Source organism: Malaclemys terrapin, chromosome 7 (genome assembly GCF_027887155.1).
Source record: "Malaclemys terrapin pileata isolate rMalTer1 chromosome 7, rMalTer1.hap1, whole genome shotgun sequence".
Lineage (NCBI taxonomy): Eukaryota > Metazoa > Chordata > Testudines > Emydidae > Malaclemys > Malaclemys terrapin.
The window spans coordinates 87,105,330-87,125,359 of NC_071511.1; the positions used below are offsets into that span (position 1 = coordinate 87,105,330).

General features: G+C 42.7%; 1 protein-coding gene across 1 annotated transcript in view; it reads right to left on the reverse strand.

The window, feature by feature from the left end:
* Positions 1–10,875, reverse strand: part of PALD1 (phosphatase domain containing paladin 1) — a 186,358-nt gene extending 175,483 nt beyond the window's left edge. The window contains exon 1 of the mRNA XM_054034020.1: positions 10,660–10,875. Coding sequence (XP_053889995.1) covers positions 10,660–10,673 — 14 coding nt within the window. The 5' untranslated portion in view covers positions 10,674–10,875. The remainder of the gene's footprint in view (positions 1–10,659) is intronic.
* Between the last annotated feature and the right edge of the window lie 9,155 nt (positions 10,876–20,030).

Genomic DNA, 20,030 nt, shown 5'->3' on the forward strand with positions numbered 1-20,030 from the left:
CATAGTTAGATCAAAAGACTTGGGACTGCCTGGTTTTTGTTCCTGACTCTGCCATTTATAGGTAGTATCATTTTGAACAAGTCACTTAACCCCTGTTAGATAGGTATACTGCTATTTATCCACTGCATGCAACTGGTGACGAATGGATAAAAACTGATTTTTTTAAAATCAGTTTTGTATTTAAAATGGTTATTTTTTAATTTTAATTTTTAATTGCTTAAATAAATATGTATAAATAACTTACCCTTTTGGTTAGCATAAGGAAGCACCAAATTTAGTGTGAAGGCTTTTTTGGTTGCAAATCAACATGTTTTAACGGTTACCAACTAATGAGAATTAAGCTCTCTTTTAGGTTCATAACTAAAAAGTACAAGCACAACTGAAGTCAATAATTTAATCAAGGTTTCCTGCTAGCTGATTTAAATTCTAATTAAAATCAGTGATTTACATCATTTTGATTTAAATCAATCCACCCTGGCCTGTTGTGAGGCTGTTGTAGAGCACTTTGAGTTCTCCAGAGAAGATTTAAAAAATAAACGATACAGAAAATTTGAAATACTACTTTGGAAACAATCCAAGTAAGATCAGAGCTGCCAGAGGAGACAATGCCTTTGCATCCAGGATGGGCCATCCTGATTATCACTACAAAAGTTTTTTTTCTCCTGCTGATAATAGCCCACCTTAATTGATTAGTCTAGTTAGAGTTGGTATGGCAACACCCATTTTTTCATGTTCTCTGTGTGTATATATATATATATATATCTTCCTACTGCATGCATCCAGTGAAGTGGGTTTTAGCCCATGAAAGCTTATGCCCAAATAAATGTTAGTCTCCAAGGTGCCACAAATACTCCTCATTTCTTTTGCTGATACAGACTAACATGGCTACCACTCTGAAACCTGTTTCCATCTCAGTCCCTCATCAGAAATCTCAAGCGAGGCAGCCAATTTTTCCCTGAGTACAGATTGATGAAAGAGAAAATTCAACCAGGAAAAAAATATATATATATATCAGTCAGAGTCTTAACTCCTTTTCCCCCTCAACTCCAAGGAAGTGAAGGGGCGGAAGAGGGTCATTTCAGCTCATATCAGACTAGGGTGACCAGTTGTCCCGATTTTATAGGGACAGTCCTGATTTTGAGGGGTTTTGTCTTATATAGGTGCCTATTACCCCCCACCCAGTCCCAATTTTTCACACTTGCTGTCTGGTCACTCTATATCAGACACACAAGGACTCCCATCTATTATCCTGCTTAGTTTTACTTAACCACACAGATTTAAATCCTCAGTCACAAAGACAAGAACTAGACACAGCTCCCTCTGAAGCCAATCACTGCTGCTCCTAAATCATCCAGAGTGGCTGCTGCCCACTGACATTTCCTGGGCAGCATTCTTCTTAACCTGTGTCACAGAGAGCTAAAACCAATCCCAAGATCTTCTAGACTGATCTAAACATGGTTAAATGCTGAGGTCCATTCTATCAGCATATGGTGCTAATTTAAAGTTCTCTCTCTCTCCCCTCCCTGCCCCAACCATGTCAGAGATTTTTAATTTTAGGAAATGTTATGGGTAATTTCAGAGCCTCCAAATTAAGAATATACTGAATATTCTCTGTGGATATTATGCTTCCTTTGAAGACACTGTCAGTTCACACTACAGCTGCCCAGCAGAAGCCAAATAAATATTTATAGACTACCACAGGCTAACGGAAAAGAAAAATAGTATTAACACATTAGATGTCAGTGGGAGTGAGGGAAAGGAATGTAAACGGAGCCCAGATGCAATCCGAAAATGGTAAGGCTGGAAGACGGGGCTTGAAAGTTTGTTAATATGATGCATGTGCCAAGGCTACTAGATAAAAACCAGACTCCCTACCTTGCAAGCTGCTCTAGGAATTGGTTTACTTTAAGCAGGGATGAAAACTCCTTGCTGGGCCATAAGAGCACATTGACCACAGCAACAGTTTCATTGTCATAGCAAAGCCAATAACAACAACTCCAGTCAAGCCAATTAGACCATGTGGCCTTGGTTTAGAAGCAAAGGGATGGGAGCTAACAGGACGCAGGGTTCAAATCTGGATTCTCTGCCAGGCCTCTGACCCTCTGTATGACTGGAGGCAAATAATCTATAGCAGTGTTTTTCAAAGTTCGGGTTGGCATGTCAGGCACTAGGTCGCCTTGCTCGGCACCCAGGGACCCTAGCATCTCTGGTCAGCACCGCTGACCGGGACGTTAAAAGTCCCGTCGTCGGTGATGCCCAGCTAAGGCAGGCTAGTGCCTACTTGTTCCGACACTGTGCTGCGCCCCAGAAGCAGCCCGCAGTGGGTCCGCCTTCTAGGCGGGAGGGGGGGCCCCACAGGGTTCCGTGCGCTGCCCCTGCCCCAAGCACCCACTCCACACTCCCATTGGCTGGTTCCCAGCCAATGGGAGCTGGGGGAGGGGGATGCCTACAGGTGAGAGCCGCACAGAACTGCTTGCTTGCCTCCACCTAGCAGGCGGACCCGCTGCTGCCCGCTTCCGGGGCACAGCATGGTCTGCAGTGCCAGAACAGGTGGGAAGCCTGCCTCTGCACCCTGGCTGTGCCGCTGACTGGGAACTGCCGGAGGTAAGTTCACACCCAACCCCACGCCCCAATCCCCTGCCTTAGCCCTGAGCCCCCGACAAACCCAGAACCCCTTCCTGCACCCAAACCCCTCATCCCTGGCCCCACCCCAGAGCCTGCACCCCCAGCCCAGAGCCCTGACCCCCTCCTGCTTCACAACTGCCTGCCCCAGCCCTGAGCCCCCCAGGGGCTCCCCCAAACCTGGAGCCCCTCCTGCACCCCAAACCCCTCATCCCCAGCCCCACCCCAGAGCCTGCACCCCCAGCCCAGAGCCCTGAGTCCCTCCCACACCCCTGCCCCAGCCCAGAGCCTGCTCCCACACCCTGAACCCCTCATTCCCAGCCCCAACCCGCACCCCAATCCTCTGCCCCAGCCCTGAGCCCCTTCCACACCCCAAACCCCTCATCCCCAGCTCTGTTGGGTCACAGGCATTAACAATTTTCTTCAACTGGATCCTCAGAAATGTTTTTTGAAAACCACTGATCTATAGTGCCCCAGTTAGAGCATGGACTAGAAAGCAAGACCCTCCCCTGCAAAACCAGGTGCTGCTTCTGAACTAAGCTTCCATTGGGAAATAAACAACAAGAAAAAATAGAAAAGAGATAAAAATCTTGAGCTTTCATTAAGTTCTCCACAGGGAATCACACTTGCTGATAAGCCAAAACATTTACAATCCTCCTTTGACAAGTAAGTGATGGACAAGAATTAGACATATGGGCCAAATTCAGTGGTGATGTAAACAAAGGTGTACATTACATGTAAGGGCAACAGGGAAACCTACCAACAGGAAGGTGTAAGAATGTAACAGAGGTGGGAAAAAATATCACATTTTAATCTGCTGGTGGGAACCACAGCAGCATAACAACAAGAGCAGAATGTTAGGAATGCAACAGAATTTTTGAAGAAGTTTCAAAGGAAGAAAGACATAGTATATAAAGAATATATACATTAAATAGCTGCTGCATTGTATCCCAGATCTAACTGCTTTTCAGGGAGAAGGGGAAGGAAATTTCTACAGTTTGTAAAGCTCTTTGTGATTATGTTTCTCTCTCACACACCTGTATTTATATTTCTATTGTCTTATCAAGGATAACATAAAAAATATAAATGTAAAAAAATGAGCAAAACCGAAATAAATCTAATGTGCCCCTCTCTCATTTGTTACTTATGTTGTGGTAGCACCTAGAAGCCCCTGTCATAGACCAAGGACCCTATTGTGCTAGATGCTGTAAAAAGAGAACAAGTCTCCCTCCTCCCTCCCCCCCCCCAAGAGTTTACAATCCAAGAAGAAACACTGGACATTTTAGCCTTTCAGATTCCAAATCATTTTTCATAATTTCTTTTTTTAAGAATCATGAGAAAGTGTTGAGTTGTCACTGGCTCCCCTCCCTCCAATTTACACCCAGTTTTCAATTGTCTGAGCTAACCAAAATAGATCATTGGTTTATTACACTATAGAAAACATCAATCCCTGGAGAAACTTTAGCAGTAGAAATGGTTGAGAAAGAAACGAGGGAAATTGCAATATTTCCCTTTTTCCTTCAAATTTAGAAAAAAAAAATGACAAATTCGATAGCTGGCTAAAAAATGGGCAGGGAGTAGAGAAAGAAGGGAATTTGCAAGAATGTCACCAACATTTTTCCTGTTTGTTCTTTCCCAAAATTTTTGCTAACATTTCAGAATTTTTTCAACCAGCTTCTTTTAGTGGAGGAGGGAAAGTGTTTTTGTTTTCCCTTTTTTCCTCTGTTTTTTTTTAAATTGGGTCTGTTGCCAGACTGTTTCTAAGCAACAGAGCTTTCCTCTCATAGATTTTGTGCCATGATACTATTTATGAAGCTCGAGTGCTGAGAAAAGAGAAGAGCTTAGCATAAACTTTATATATGAAAAGAAATCTTCATATTCAAATACTTGAAAATGGAAGAGAGGGGATATGTGAAGTTCAAGTTCTATAAAAAGGTTTTGTCAGCAAACCAAATGTGTTTTATCTGCTATTTAGCAACATCTATTTTGAATTTGATATTTCCCCCATCCTCTAACCCCAGAGGTTTTGTTATTATTATTCAATCCTCTAGGCAATGATTTTAAAACCAATCCATAAAAATTCATTATTGACAAGGACTGGGAGGGGAGCCCTATCTATAATAAAAGCAGCTGCAAATTACAAAGGGTGCAATCGAATCCAAAACTATTAAGAAGGGAGAGCCTTAAACATTAAACATGCCTGGACTCAAACCATTTAATCATGCTGATGTGCACACCACACTATTTTCTACATAATATCACTTCTAGTCTTTTTTTTTTATTGGAATGCGTGTTACTACTTTTTTTTATTATTATTATTATTTGAATAACAGTAGCACCGAAATGCCAGCTTTGCTGATGCTCTTACTGCTGAAAACCTAATTGCAGAGTGTAGTGGAGCATGCACATTCGCACTTCGCCGGTGCACAGAGCACTGCATGGTCCTCAACAGAACAATGTGCCACCAAATGCACAGTCCTGCTCTGTCCTCATTATCTATGGGTTACCCATAACAAGAACTAGTAGGAACAATATTTTCAGATGGAAATGTGATTTTCATATTGATAATGTTCCTTTAAGGGATTTGAATGCTATACAAGATAACATATAGATAACGCATAGAATTCTGCCAACGGCATTGCCAAAACAACAAACTTCAGAAGTGAAATTAATCCATGTGTATAATGATATCTGAGGCAGCTATATAATGACTGGCCATCACCCATCCATGTTATTTCCATGGTTTATTATGAATACTGTAGTAGCCCCAGAAACTCTTTATCCTCAATACCAATCCTGAACAAGAGGAGAAAGTGAACAAGGAGACCAAATTTAAAAGAATAGAATGCAGACAACATAGCTTATTGCTGAAGAACACAAGATCAGCTTGTCCCTGGATTTTGTACATCTTTTTAAGCAGACTCATGCAGCAGCAAGCAACTCCAAGGAAACTGAGCAGTAGTCAATAAATCAAGGATCATAATTCCCTGCAGCCAGCATGAGATGCACAATGAGTAGCTCTACGATGCTCCAAGTGTGTGGATTTGAGTATTTCAGAAGCATGACTGACTGTAAGTTAACTGTAGACAACCCTAGTGCACTGCATGGCCATGCAGCAGATTTGGATTCAATTCCCAATCTTCCACTCCCAAGGCCAGCAGGAACTGGAACTAGTGTGACCAGACAGCAAATGTGAAAAATCGGGACAGGGTAGGGGGTAATAGGAGCCTATATAAGAAAAAGACCCAAAAATCAGGACTGTCCCTATAAAAATCGGGACATCTGGTCACCCAAACTGGAACTAACAAAATTCCAAGCTTCTAGCAGCTGAGGGAGCCATTCAATGATTCCTCTGTCTGTTTGAACAACTGAATTAATACATTCCACAAGGAGTCTACACCAGAGTGACAGGGGATGCAATATGAAAACTCAAGGATGAGGTGTAAGCAGGATCGTCGGGGCTCTATCAAGAATGCAAAGGACTGTCTCTTTCAAAATAATATATTTGGTCTCATTCCAAAAGGTTTCTCCTTCTCAGAACATGCACCTGTTTCCTTAAACTGCTATTCATCATTTGACACAGGGCATGTCTACACTTAGAGCGCTGCAGTGGCACAGCTGTACCAGTACAGCCGCACCGCTACAGCACGTGTGGTGAAGATGCTCTATGCCGACAGGAGAAGCTCTCACGTCGAGTGAGCGCTGTGCAAACTAGCGCTTATGCTGGCATAATTTACGTCACTCAGAGCGGTGGAATATTCACACCCATGAGCAACATACATTTTGCCGACAAATAAGTGGTAGTCTTAGCATAAAGCTTCATTTTCACAACAGGAAGAATGTGTAATTGCATCACATTCATTCAGGAACTTTCCAAAATATTCACTGTTCGATGACAATGAGCAGTTCCAGATTCACATGGCTGAGGTAAATTCATTTGACTCCTGCTGTGATGTGAACATTGATTTTTTTCCATCAGGAGCAGTAAAGATTTTTTTGTAGTTGGGGCTTTGCTTATTCGTGGTGGAATTTCTTTTAGGAAAAGGAGAGAAGCAAGATATTCAAGGCTGAAGTTGCCATTCTCTATTTAGCCTGCTGCATAAGGGACATGTATCTCTGTATGAAATTATGGCAGCTGATCCCATCAGTTCTATTAGCCAAAATGTATAATGAAAACAGCCCAGGGACAGCACTATGTCTACAGAGAAATCTAAGGCTTCCAGATTGTGAATTACAAGGAAGTCATAGGCAGCTCTGAGGTGAGAACAGCTTGACTGCTCTCAGTTCATCTTAGAGAGATTGTTGAGTTTACTACTATATAAAATAAGAGGCCAATAAGCATTGGCTAGAGTCAGGGCTAGTATAGACATCAAGACAGTTTCCACACACTCAGGCAGCACTTCCAGGGCATCTCAATTCTTATCAGTAGGACCATTGCCTTTCCTTTCCAAGGAACCCACACAGCTCTGCTAACATACATCAGTCTTGACCTGCAAAGCCTCCTCCTGTTGCCATTTCAGATTTGGCTTTCCCCTAAATAGATTAATAGTCGTGACAAAGGGTGTGAGGGTTCTGCAATGTGCACAAGTGTCCACTAGGGGTCAGATTAAGATTACATCCATCTGTGCATGGACTCTCTGGGTACGTCTACACTTACCGGAGGGTCCGGCGGCAGGCAAACGATGTTCTGTGATCGATTTATCGTGTCTGGTTTAGACGCGATAAATCGATCCTGGATCAATCCCGGAAGTGCTCGCCGTCGACGCCGGTACTCCAGCTCGGCGAGAGGAGTATGCGGCATCGACGGGGGAGCCTCCCTGCTGCGTCTGGACCCGCGGTAAATTCGGACTAAGGTACTTCGAATTCGTAATAACGTAGCTGAATTTGCGTACCTTAGTCCGAAGTGGGGGGTTAGTGGGGACCAGGCCTCAAATTCCAAATTTAAATCCTCTAAGGACTGTGCATGACGGCCAGAAGTGCTAAGCCACCACAAGGCTACACTACTATGCCACCTAGCATTCCTAAGGATATCATAGAAGTGTATGACTGGAAGGGACCTCAATAGGTGATCTAGTCTAGTCCCCTGCACTCAAGACAGGACTAAGTAATAACTACGATCTCTGACAGATGTTTGTCTAACCTGGTCTTAAAAACCTCCGACAGAGATTCCTCAACCTCAAAACAACTCAGAAACCAACCACTTCATTAATAATATTGAAGTTATTGAAGCACAGTGCATGGTACTTCCAGACTTGCTTCAGTTACAAATTATAGAATATACTTGACAGTGTTTCTCTAAACTTTTTTGTTACACCACTTAAAACTTGTAGTTCATAAATTTAAAACATAATGCTTTAACTTGCAATCTTATTTAAAAATATTCTATTCAGGCCTTTGCCTGCAATAGTTGTTTTTACACTATAACCTCTATGAATGTTGTTTGCCCTGTAGTGACCCCTGTTGGAAAATTAAAGTAAGGCCATCCCCCATAAAGCACACTTCAGATATTTACATAGGTATTTCTCCTCAGGAAATGTATTGTACAATAATTCAATAAGTACGCCAGTGGAAATGTTTTCAGGATGGAGGGGAACTTCATTAACAAAATGAGCAATTTTTAGACTGTGTCCTCTTAAATCAATATCATCAGATCTTAGGGTTTGTTTTAAAACTGTGTGAGGATTATGTATAATGTTAACCACTAAACACAACTCTGTTTAAACACATGCAGAATACAGAATCAAAGATTATGTCTGGTGCTCTGCCTTTCTGGATGGTGGCACAAGTGCTTCTACTGGAGAAGGCAGGGGGGATAACTTCCATTGAAATCCATGTGCAAGAGCCCAATACGTTTGTGGATCTAGGCCTAAAAGACTAAAGGGGCTTATAGATTGAGGACATAATGCTTTAATGTGACAGTGGAAAATGGGAAGCCAACAGAGGAATTCAAAGAAGAGAGAAGTGATCAGAGTAATGGACAAGGAAGAAGGGGTGGGGTGGGGGGAAGGACTCGGGAGTCCAAAGAGGAGGAAGTTGTAGTATTATATCAAGATGACAAGAGGCTGTGCTAGTTTTATTTGCAGGGACAAGACTGTCTGATCCTGCTCCCTCCTCAGAGTGAAATATGATTACTGTACATCCTGGTTGAACCAATAATAAGATGAAACCTCATGCACTGTCAGAAGTTTCTGGGTGCCCTCAGTTACTGACCATATCCAGCTACCGGTAGTTGCCTACTGTATATGCCACTTAAGTGTGGGCCAGTGACCAGCAGGAACAGTAAGATCACCTTAAAAACCTGGTATCGGTCCAGTTCCTAGTGGACAATAGTGCACATCATAAACCAGGGGTGGGCAAACTTTTTGGCCTGAGGGCCACATTTGGGAATAGAAATTGTATGGCAGGCCATGAATGCTCGCAAAATTGGGGTTGAGGTGCGGGAGGGGGTGAGAGTTCTGGTTGGAGGTGCGGGCTCGGGGGTGGGGCTGAGGATGAGGAGTTTGGGGCATCGGAGGGGGCTCTGCGCTGGGACCAAGGGGTTTGGAGGGCAGGAGAGGAATCAGGGCTGAGGCAGAGGATTGGGTGTGGGGAGAGGCTCAGGGGTGCAGGCCCCGAGCAGCGCTTACCTCAAGCGGCTCCCGGAAGCAGTGTCATGTCCCTTCTCTGGCTCCTACGCGGAGGCGTGGCCAGGCGGCTCTGCACACTGTCCCATCCGCAGGCACCGCCCCTGCAGCTCCCATTGGAGTGTGTAGTACCTGGAGCGGGGCCATGCCGTGGCTTCCAGGAGCTATGTGGTGCAGCCCCCAACCCAGCGCCCCGGCTAGAGCATCGGAGCGGGGCCGAGCTGTGTGGTGCAGCCCCCAACCCAGCACCCCAGCTGGAGCATCGGAGCGGGGCCGAGCTGTGTGGTGCAGCCCCCAACGCAGTGCCCCAGCTGGAGCGCCAGAACAGGGCAAGCATCAGACCCTGCTTCCCAGTGAAAAGAACAGGAGTACTTGTGGCACCTTAGAGACTAACAAATTTATTAGAGCATAAGCTTTCGTGGACTACAGCCCACTTCTTCGGATGCATATAGCATATATATTCCCAGTGGAAGCTCATGGGCTGGCTTAAAATGGCTCGCGGGCAGGATCCAGCCCAGGGGCCGTAGTTTGCCCACCCTGTTATAAACACTCCGCCACACATCACTGACGTCCCTGATGGCATTGATAATTGAGTGGCCAACAACTGAAGGGGCACAAAAATTGAACTACCCTTCTGGTCCAGTAGAGTGATGGGGAGGAAGAATACACATTGGGGACTGGTGTAGGGGTAACTCTTTCAGGAAGGATCCTAAATGCAAAATGTTGTGCCCCTGCTTGTATCTCCAAACACAACACAAATGCCAACCCCACTAATCACATTCATTTCCCTCTGCTGCAAAAGTTTCAAAATAGGTCTGGGTGGTTTGACTTTATCAGCCATTCCAAAGAGAGGCTTGGAATATTTTCCCTAATATATTTAGCGAAAGGGATATTACATGTGCAAGAAGCAAGACTGACACTTATATAACTTGGGGAAGAAGATGATCACCCAGCTAGGGCCCTATCGACTAACCGTTTTGATGGGGCAAGAAAGAGGACAATCAACACACTGTCTGACCGGAGGGATGTGGTGTTGCAGGAGGGGGAAGAAAGCATACCAGAGTCTGCCCGATAGGAGGAGCACACACAGGAACCTTCCTCAAACCTGGGTTTTTGCTGGAGGAAAGTTTGCATCGTGGAACGTGCTGCCTACGAGAGCTCCCCCTTTCCACCCAGCCTCCCGCAAATGCCCCATGCTGCTCAGCCCTGCCTCCCCCCAGGGGCGGCGAGAGAAACCCCCAAGCGGCCGCAGAGCCAGGGAAGAAAGAGGCACTGGCCCCGGTGCAGCACCTAGAGCAACCACGCTCCTCTCCGGGGCTCTAGGAGCTTGTGCATCTAACCCAGGGCAGCTGCGGCTCCCCTCCGGCCCTGCGGCAGCAGGAAGGGGCTTCCCGGAGATGCGTGGGGTACTCACCGGGGCGGCAGCATCCCCCGCACTCACCGGGCCGGGGGCAGAGCGCACCGGCCGGGCACGCTGCAGCAGCCTTTGTCTCCGACTCATCAACTTTCTTTCTGGCCTCGTCCCGGCACAAACCCAGCGTGCTGGGAGCCGGCCGCCCGGCGGTGCTCTCACTGCCTCGGAGGGACCCCACCGCCTGCCTTCCTAGGGGAGCCAAGCTCTGCAAGGCGGGTGCCACACCGCAGGGAGACAACTCCCGGCGCCGGCCGCCTCCCGAGCATGCGCCGTCTCCCAGCCGCAGCTGCAACAGCTGTGCTCCAGCACCGGGGCAGGGAGCGCTGCTCACCCCCTCCTTCTACACCCCCCTTTCCTTCCTTCTGTCCTTCCTTACAGCGGAAATAAGTGAACCGACCCGATCCGCTTCTATCTGACCCAACATTGAAGTGTTTTTAAAAGAAAGAGAAACACCACCACCAAAAAGCACCACAAAGTTCTTATCTATGGAAACGTTTCCATGTGTATGATTCCGTTGTTAGTGTTCTCCCTGATCATCTATTTTATTAGTGATTATATTTTTATTATTCCGACAAACAACCCCCTGTAATATTTTCCACTCAAATGTGGTCGCGCTGGGTACTGTCTGAGAGCCGGAAAGTGCACACCATCCCGTTTGTGTCGTCTAAGATGAGACAAGTGCAAAAGCAATTAAGCAGTGAACAATTGTTAGTTTATTATTTTGGTTTAGGGAGTCTAAGGTCAGGTGTTAGTAATAACAGTCGAAGATTTATTTTTCTAATATAGGGTGTTTAGCCTGAAAGTGTCCCGTGAAGTTAAATAAAGGCCACAGAATATAAATGAATTTCCCTGGTAACCTTTGGAATCATATCTATTGCCCCCCCCCCCCCTCCTTTGGGCCACTGTGCTCCCGGGGAAGGAAAAGGAGGACAGCCCTTGATTTCTCCTGAGTGCAGGTAACACAATTCTGCCTGGTGCTTACAGAAGCCGCGTGAGAGAGGAAAGCTGCTCCTACTCCGTGCCCCCCCCCCCCCCACACACACACACACCTCCCAAGCCTCCATTGTGCACTCATGGAAGGGCCAAGCAAGAATCTGGCATATAGTTTACTTTTGAAAAGTGCTATTATAATTTATTTTATTATACTTATTATTTACATATGTAATTCCTGTGCTTGCTGCTTTACAGACATATATAAAGAAAGCATCCCTCTTCTCAAAAGAGTTTACAATCTAAGTGTAATCAAGCAAAGGTGCAGGGATGGGATAAAGGCAAAGTGGCTCTATGTTTGGCACATATCTTGTGAACTGCATTCTCTGTGGTTTTGCCTTCTTTGGGGGAAAGACATTATGTACATTTGAGAGCTATAAACAACAAGGAGGAATGGGGTGAAAATAAGCAAAAATAAATTTAAGCTCAAGTTCTTAACTGCAATATGAATAAGATGGTGGAATAGTTCCCCAAACAGAACTGGCAGGAAGTCTCATCACTTGAGGCCCTGGACTGGACTGGACAAAGTACTGAAGGTATGCTAACAGTCCTGCACTGATAGGGATAGACCTTAGACACTAAGTATATCTTTCCTATTTGATAAGTTCATATGGGATCCTACAGGAGGTACACATTTCTGCCAAACAGGGATACGAATATGATGACCATTGCTCCTCCAGTCATGTTGACAGCAAGTATTTTAAAAAAATAATTTGGTTTAAAAAGAACATTGGCTAATCACTGGCTGCTTTCCATTTCTCCAGTGAATCAGACAGCCACAAACCTGTTTAACTGGCCACTTAAAATGGGCTTATGACAGATTTCCATCACTGAGGTAACACAAAGTAATTTTCTAGATTTGAAAGCAGTATCCCTTTTAAAATAATTCTATAAAGAAAATATCAACTTTTATTTTTATATAAACATAAAGATCTATATCTTGATAAAAAATTATATTTCCTAATCTATTAATAAGCCCCTTTGTTTTCAGTTGAAACCAATTTTTACCCAAAAAATCCCGGATTTTACAAAAAGTATTTTTTTTCCCCTGATTTTCACCCTACTTTTATATAATTAAAATCTATAAAAAATAACTTGTTTTATTAGGAAAATACAATACATTGCATTAAATATGTATATTTCAATAATACATAAGTCTGTGTGTATATGCAAAACTACCTGTTGAAGTAAGGCTATGTATTAGTCTAGAAGATACACACAATAAACAAAAAGGCATGCACGCAAGCTCTGAAGTGTGTGCACATCTGAATGTACTGATAAATCTCACGCCCACCATGTACACATTTCAAACAGTTAGCAGGTAATGGTTTGAAGATCTGACACACTAAAATGGGAGGAAAATGAAAATCGGTATCAGAATACATTTCAGAACACAAGGAAGTATTTGAATGTTTAAAAAAAAACAGGCAAAAAGGATTAAATTTAGTGTATGCACTGCAAATGGTGTGGCCCAATATTAAATGTAAATATTTAAAGGCTAATAGTTTTAAGTCTACAACAGTAAACTGTTTATTCAAATGAAAAGTTTTATTTGGAGAGTAGAACTATATTGTTTTCTTAAACTCAGAGGTAGCACTCTGTTTTGAGTTCTATTTTAGTTTTGCAGCAAACTGCACTGAATTCCATTAATCAAAATATTAATCTACTATTTTTTTCCCCATCCTTCCATGCACCAAAAGAAAACCCAATATTTACCCAGAAAAATTATTAATATTTTTTCCATCTATTTTCATCTGCTTTTGTTGTTGTAGTAATAAACACCAATAAATTCCCAGGAAAAATTAAATAAAATAAAAAATGAAAACAAAGGGCCCTATGTATGAAGGACTGTGTGTCAGGGAACAAAAAAAATCTAAAATGAAACCCTTGGAGACAAATATATAGTTTTATCAGCTATTTCTCTCCATATTTTCATACTGTTCATTGACATTAAATGTATCTAGGAATGTAGTCAGTGAAAATCCATCTAATACTGTTTGTGGCACAAAAGCACTATGAGTGTTTTTATTAAAATTATTTATGGAAAAGGAAGATTATTATTTTGTCCTTTCTTAGATATACCCGGTACAGTCTGCACACACAGAGTTTAATTTTAATGAATACCAGTACTTTTTTGTTCTCCATATGTACTCTGCCTGAGAGATCTTTCACAGATTTTGAAAATATTGCAATATTCTTCCATTCTGCACTATCCAAAGTGTGAGTTTGTAGTAAGGAAACAGGCTTTTCTGTTTAGTTTTCTTATTGCAAAGGCAAATGACAAAATATGAATAGTGAGCCTTGATTTTCTATGTATTAATTTCTGCTAGATGTCTTTAATACCTTTTCCCTCATACGATGTTAGAGGCCCCAGGAGTGCAAAAGATCCACTCAAATGGACCTCTGCCTCCATGCAGAGTCTTAAATTAAGTCACTGGTGCAAGGGTCCACCTGTCTAGAGCTGCCTGGAGACTGGGACCAAGATCTGTAAGCAGCTGTTCTTTCTAAAGCATGCTATTGACTATGTACTTTACATCATCATTTATTTTACTTATTTTACTGACATTTAAGTATTGTCCAGCAGAGTAGAAGTGCAACAGAAACACCCAAATATTGAAATAATACCTTAATAACCAGAGAGGGTGAGGAAAACACTTAATGCTCTCTCATGGAGTAAAGAGAGAATCATTACTAAAAAGAAAATTGCTTATAGCAGCATTTACTCTGTGTTTCCTCAGCAGCTGCTGCTGTGCTGTAGTGGGAATATGCCATCAATAGCAGAATGGCTCCTGCAGGAGTTATACTGCTGGTGGAAGGAGGCCCGGTACAGTCTGCACACACACACGATGAAGTGGGCTGTAGCCCACGAAAGCTTATGCTCAAATAAATGTGTTAGTCTCTAAGGTGCCACGAGTACTCCTGTTCTTTTTACACACACAGCTGTATCTTCTCTCTCTGGGTTGGGCATGGGAGGAGGGGGGAATCTTTCCATGTGCCTACGGAACCTTAGGATCCATGGTGTGAGGAGGCACCATCCTCTGCCCACCCCACAACTGTGCAAACCGCTCCCTCTTGAGAGGTTGCTTCATAACAGGAAATTCCTTCAGTGTTTTCCTGGCCCTCTGGCCCCTTCCTGTAGGTTTCTTCATGGGAGTGGGTGGTGATCTGGCCGCTAATTTCTCTTAGTTGCTGCCTGCTAGCAGGAAAATTGTGGACTTCATAGCATAAGCCCAGAGAAATCCATCAGAAAAGGTGAAACTCCAAGATGTATTTCTTGAATGGCATTTCCCTTCCCACCCCATATTTATCTATAACCAAAAGTAAATGTAATTCTTACATGTACATGACATATTTCATCCTAAAAGATTCCAAAGCATTGTATACAGGGATTCCTCTGCCAAGGCTAAAATGAAGCCACCTCTCGGAGCAACGCTGTACAAAACAACACTTTTAGGAAGGGATGTGAGCTTTTCTGATTGAAACTCCAGGGGGAATAGCAGGGCGGCAGAATGTGACTTCCCAAATTGAAATTTAACTTGCACATCAGTTAGCACATCATCTCTTGCAAAAACAACACAGAAGATTGCATGACTTTAGTTTTAGATCTCATCCAAAATATGCAAGCTCCAACAGAACACTGCCCTCTGATATCTTGCAGAGCACTGCTTCAATACTGACTCTAGGAGAGAAAACTACCTCATAAACTGCTAATACTTCCTGCTGCACATGAGTTTTTCTGGGAGGTCTCTTATTGATCTACTTCAACCCTATTTATTTAGCATATGCAAGCTAATTAAATGACAACCCAGATGCCACGGCAGCAAAATGCATTGTTCTATGCAGAAGGGAACTTATAGAATCTGAGGAGGCTGCTCAGCCTGCCATGTTCTTTCTGGTTATGTCCATGTGACTGAAGTATGGCATTGCATATGTATGTTCATGTGGAAAATCCCATAGTATGGAATAATCATGAGCAGGTTGCACAGCTGAGACGCTAGGATTGCATCTATGTTGCAGCTTTTGTGAGAGAATGGCTGAGACATTTGTAAGTGTCACAATTAATCCATGGTACTGGTTTTACCATATGAACATCCATGTGCAATGCCATGCTTTGGTCGCCTGGGCATAACCAAAGGGACACAGTAGGCCTAGCAACATCACTGGAGTCTGTACATATGCCAATACTGAGTCCACTGCTCTACTGCCTCGCACTCTGCCTAGCCATGTATAGCGGTGCAAAAAGAGCACCATGTGGAAAATGCTACTACTCTCATGTGGTAGCCTTGTAGCCCCTTTACGTTCTTTGATGTCCATCCCACTTGGATTGTTGGCTCCCACTCCAGTGTAATATCCTAGCATTCACCGTGCTGGTGATTCCACAGCCACCATGGTACTTGGTGACAGATTGCAATTTTCTATGTTATTATTATTTTAGAACTCCAGGGGAGGATGATAAATAATAATGTGCAGAATTCCTTTTTAGGCTGACTAAATGGGGATTCAGCAGCTATTGATGAAATGGATGGAATTTTCATATTTTATTTGCAGTTCACCTTTAACATTCTGAAACATTTTTACAGGCTACATTAATTTCTATTTTTGGTGGGGACACATTTAAAAAAAAAAGAGACAACTATTTTGTGAGCTTTGTAGCAACAACTGATGAAATGTTCAAGTATATATGAGTATCCTGCCCTCTAATGGTTAGTCTACACTGAACATAAACTCTGATACCACTATAAAAGTGTGAAAGATTGGCAATTATCCTGTTGTGCAAATAAATTGCTAGAAAGAAAACTATTTTCAGGTTCCTGAGAGCCTATTACAAATAATGAAGAAAGGAAAATGGAAAACTAATTTAAAACACCAGATACATGACAATGTCCTTTGTCCAGATCTTACTGGTTATGACTTAAGTACATAGGAACTTTCTTATACAGTTAGATCTGAAAAGTCAGGCCCTATACAGGTTAATAGTAAAGCTGGGTGGGAAATCAAAATTTAATTCCATGAAAGTGAGGTTTTGGAAATATTTTTCAGTATTTTTATTGATTTCAAAGTTTTTTTTTTCATTGCATTTTCAGTATGCATACATCCTTTTCTATTCAAAGTGATATTGGTTATTTCTGGAATAGGTATTTGACTGATACCTTGTATACAAATAGTACCCAGTCTTTCAGTATTTGTATTCAGTCTAATAATGCTTCAAGTAAAAGCATGAACAAATGATAGTGGCATGGCAATTAATCTGATAATTCATGACTACTGCATTGTTTGTTAGGGTACATAAAGAAAAGTGATGATTGAATAGTAAGCATTCAAATGCTATATTTGGAAAAGCCTTCATGATTAATTTTTGTGGGAAGGATGAGTGTGAAAACACACTGCAGTTTGTTCTAGGAAGCTTTAGGACATGCAAATATAATTTTTCAAACACAATACACTTTTAAACTACATTAATTTTTTTTTCCAATCTACAAAAGTTTAACAGGGAGGCAGTGTTGACTAGTAGATAGAGAAGACTGGGACTCTGGAAAGTTGGATTCTATTTTTCCTGTCTGCTATAGACTTGCTTTGTGATGTTTGACAAGTCAGTTAATTGCTCTATGCCTAAGATTCCGCATCTGTACAATGAAAATACATTTGTGAAGTGCTTTGAGATCTTTAGATGAAAGCTGCTTTGTAAGTGAAAAATGATATTTCAAATCATGAAATGCAATTCTAGCATGAACTAATTGCAATTCTAGTTTGCAATCAAACATCTGAGAGCCTACCTACCCACCTCCTCTTTATGGCTTGTAAATGCAAGTGAAGAGGCTGTGGACCCATTATTGATCTGTCTAAGGAAACAAACAATACTGGACAAATTGCCAGCCATGCTTTTAAACAAGTAGTGGTTATATCCTGACTCAAGCACTAATATTTGGACATTAACAAATTTGGGGATTATCCTCCTGTCTAAAGCCTCCCATTTTAGAGAATGATACTGAAAATGTGGTGAAGGTCCCACTCTAGCTATACTCGGATTCCACAGATTTCTTTCATCTCTTTCAGTCTGCTGTCAGTCCTGGAGCACAGCAAGAGACTGCACTGATAGTGGTGCTTTAACTACTTCTAGCCATGAACATGGGCAAGGTGTCCATGACGACTTCATTACCTCTCACCAGCTTGATACTGTTGGCAATAGTGTTGACTTGTTTGTGAGGTCTTGTAGTGGTGGACTTAATAGCACTCTGCAGCTTTGGTCCTTTCTCTCAGAGAGTCTGTCAAATGACACTAGTATCTGCTGCTTTGGCACCTTAGTGGCTGAATTTCAAGTTCTCCAAAAATTAGTCAGTCATACTGCTGCTCACTCCTTGAATAACTCCTCACCCCCAACCCCTAATACCTGACCTCCCTTTTCATATTACTTGATACCAAGCAGCTGGAGTCAGGGCGCTTTGTTCCTTTTATTCTCCCCAAAAGGAAAAAAAAAAAAATCCCCAAACACCACCACCATTCATGTGACATTTGGCTCTTTTTTCCTCTCCAGAGTTTGCTGAAATATTATCACCCTGATCCTGTCCCTGCTTCTTGCTGCAGTCCACTGAAAATGAGTCCACTTAGCATGCTCTATTATGAAGAGAGAGAGGTTACAATAAGCCACCATGAGGACATGATTGTAGAAGAGTGTGGCTGCCACTGAGGAAACTGCAGAGCTCTGTGCAGGCTTCAGTTCTAGAGCTGAACCCCCTTTGCATATTTGCAAAGTTAACATGAACAAGACAGCTCTAAGATGCAGCCATCTTAAAAGTTACTCAGCATTTTTGACAAGGGAAAAAGGAAATTCCCTACTGGTACGTGGAAAAGATGACAAGCTGTGCCAAACCCAAGTACTTCTTTCAGTTACCAAACCAACTCAAAGTATATACAAGTATACACTTACCTCTTGGTGTATCACCATAGCTATTGAAATCAGGTAGCTGAAATATAAATTGCTGTACCATCTGTGACTAGCTGTCATGAGTTCAGGATGAACTACACTGGAAATGAACTGGTAAAATAAATGTTTGTCATATGACTGCACAGGCAACTTGAGTGTGTTTCTTGTGCAGGAATATAATTTCAAATCTATCCAGTAAAGCTATCTCAGGTCTTCAAATAAAGATGAGAACAATGATGTTTAATCCTGTTTATTCTTAGCACAGAGTCCAGGGTAGCAGTGAATTTTAGCACCTCAGTGTTAAGTACCTCATGATGAGTGAGGTAACTTTTGATCTACAAGAGAGTTCTCAAACTCTTCTAAAGTATGGACCATGTTTTAATAGTCAGATCATCTCAGGACACCTCTCCTCCCACTTGTGCTCACGCTAACCATCTTATGCTTATCCCTGAGCCTGGGGTGCTGAAGCTGAGGGCACGACAGCACCCCTTTCAGAGTAGTAATAGCAATTGAATGCTTTACAATTTTGTTCAGTGGCTTTCAGCACCTCCACTCTAAAAACTGTGCCAGTGCCCCCATCCCTATGGTAACCACTGCAATTGTTTACAAGGGGAAATAAGAGGAGAGTGTTATATATATATATATATATGAAAATCTTTAGTGCAAGGTATTCTTTTTTGAAAAATAATTTTCTTCTTCTTCCCCTTCCATCTCTTTTTCTCTCACATTGCTCATGCATTTCTGCTACCTGATCCCTCCTCTCCTACAGCACGATTCCCTGTTGCTTTGTCAATCTGGGGGTCAGTGTCCTGAGTGGTCAGAGCAGCACAGAGGCAGAGCTATGGGTCAGGCTCAGAAACATGGGAAATGCAGTGCCAACCGTGCAGCCACCTGGGCTTCATACCACTTAGCCATTCTCAGAAACTTAAGGATCCAGAAGATTGTTTGTTTTACACAGGGAAAAGCAGCTCCTTCGACGTTAGCAATTCCCCTCCTCCCATACTATGGGGAACGGATCCAATCCCAAACATGCTGCAAAGAAAGAAAAGGGGCAGCAGCACTAAGGACCCTTCACTTCCTCTTCTGCAGCAGACAATGCCAGAGAAGCTTTGATATGGCTAAGGAGAAAGAAGTGATTATTTATGGGTGCACTTATTCATTCCAAGGTACAAAAATAGTATTCCAAGTCACGTGTCTCGGTAGAGCCCCAAACCAATAACAACCATTGCTCTGTACTTTACAATAGCAGTTCTCAACCAGAGGTCATGAACAGCTATCACAGGGTTGAAATCACTCTTTAGTTTTCATAAAACTAAATGGGAGGATAGTCCCAGGACAGTCCTGGGATTGTAAAGTTCAAGAACTCTTATAAAACGAACAGTCATACACTTTATTTTCTACCCTCATTCTACACAGAACTATTTTGTTCTTCCTGGAGTATTGTTCATATACCAGTTAA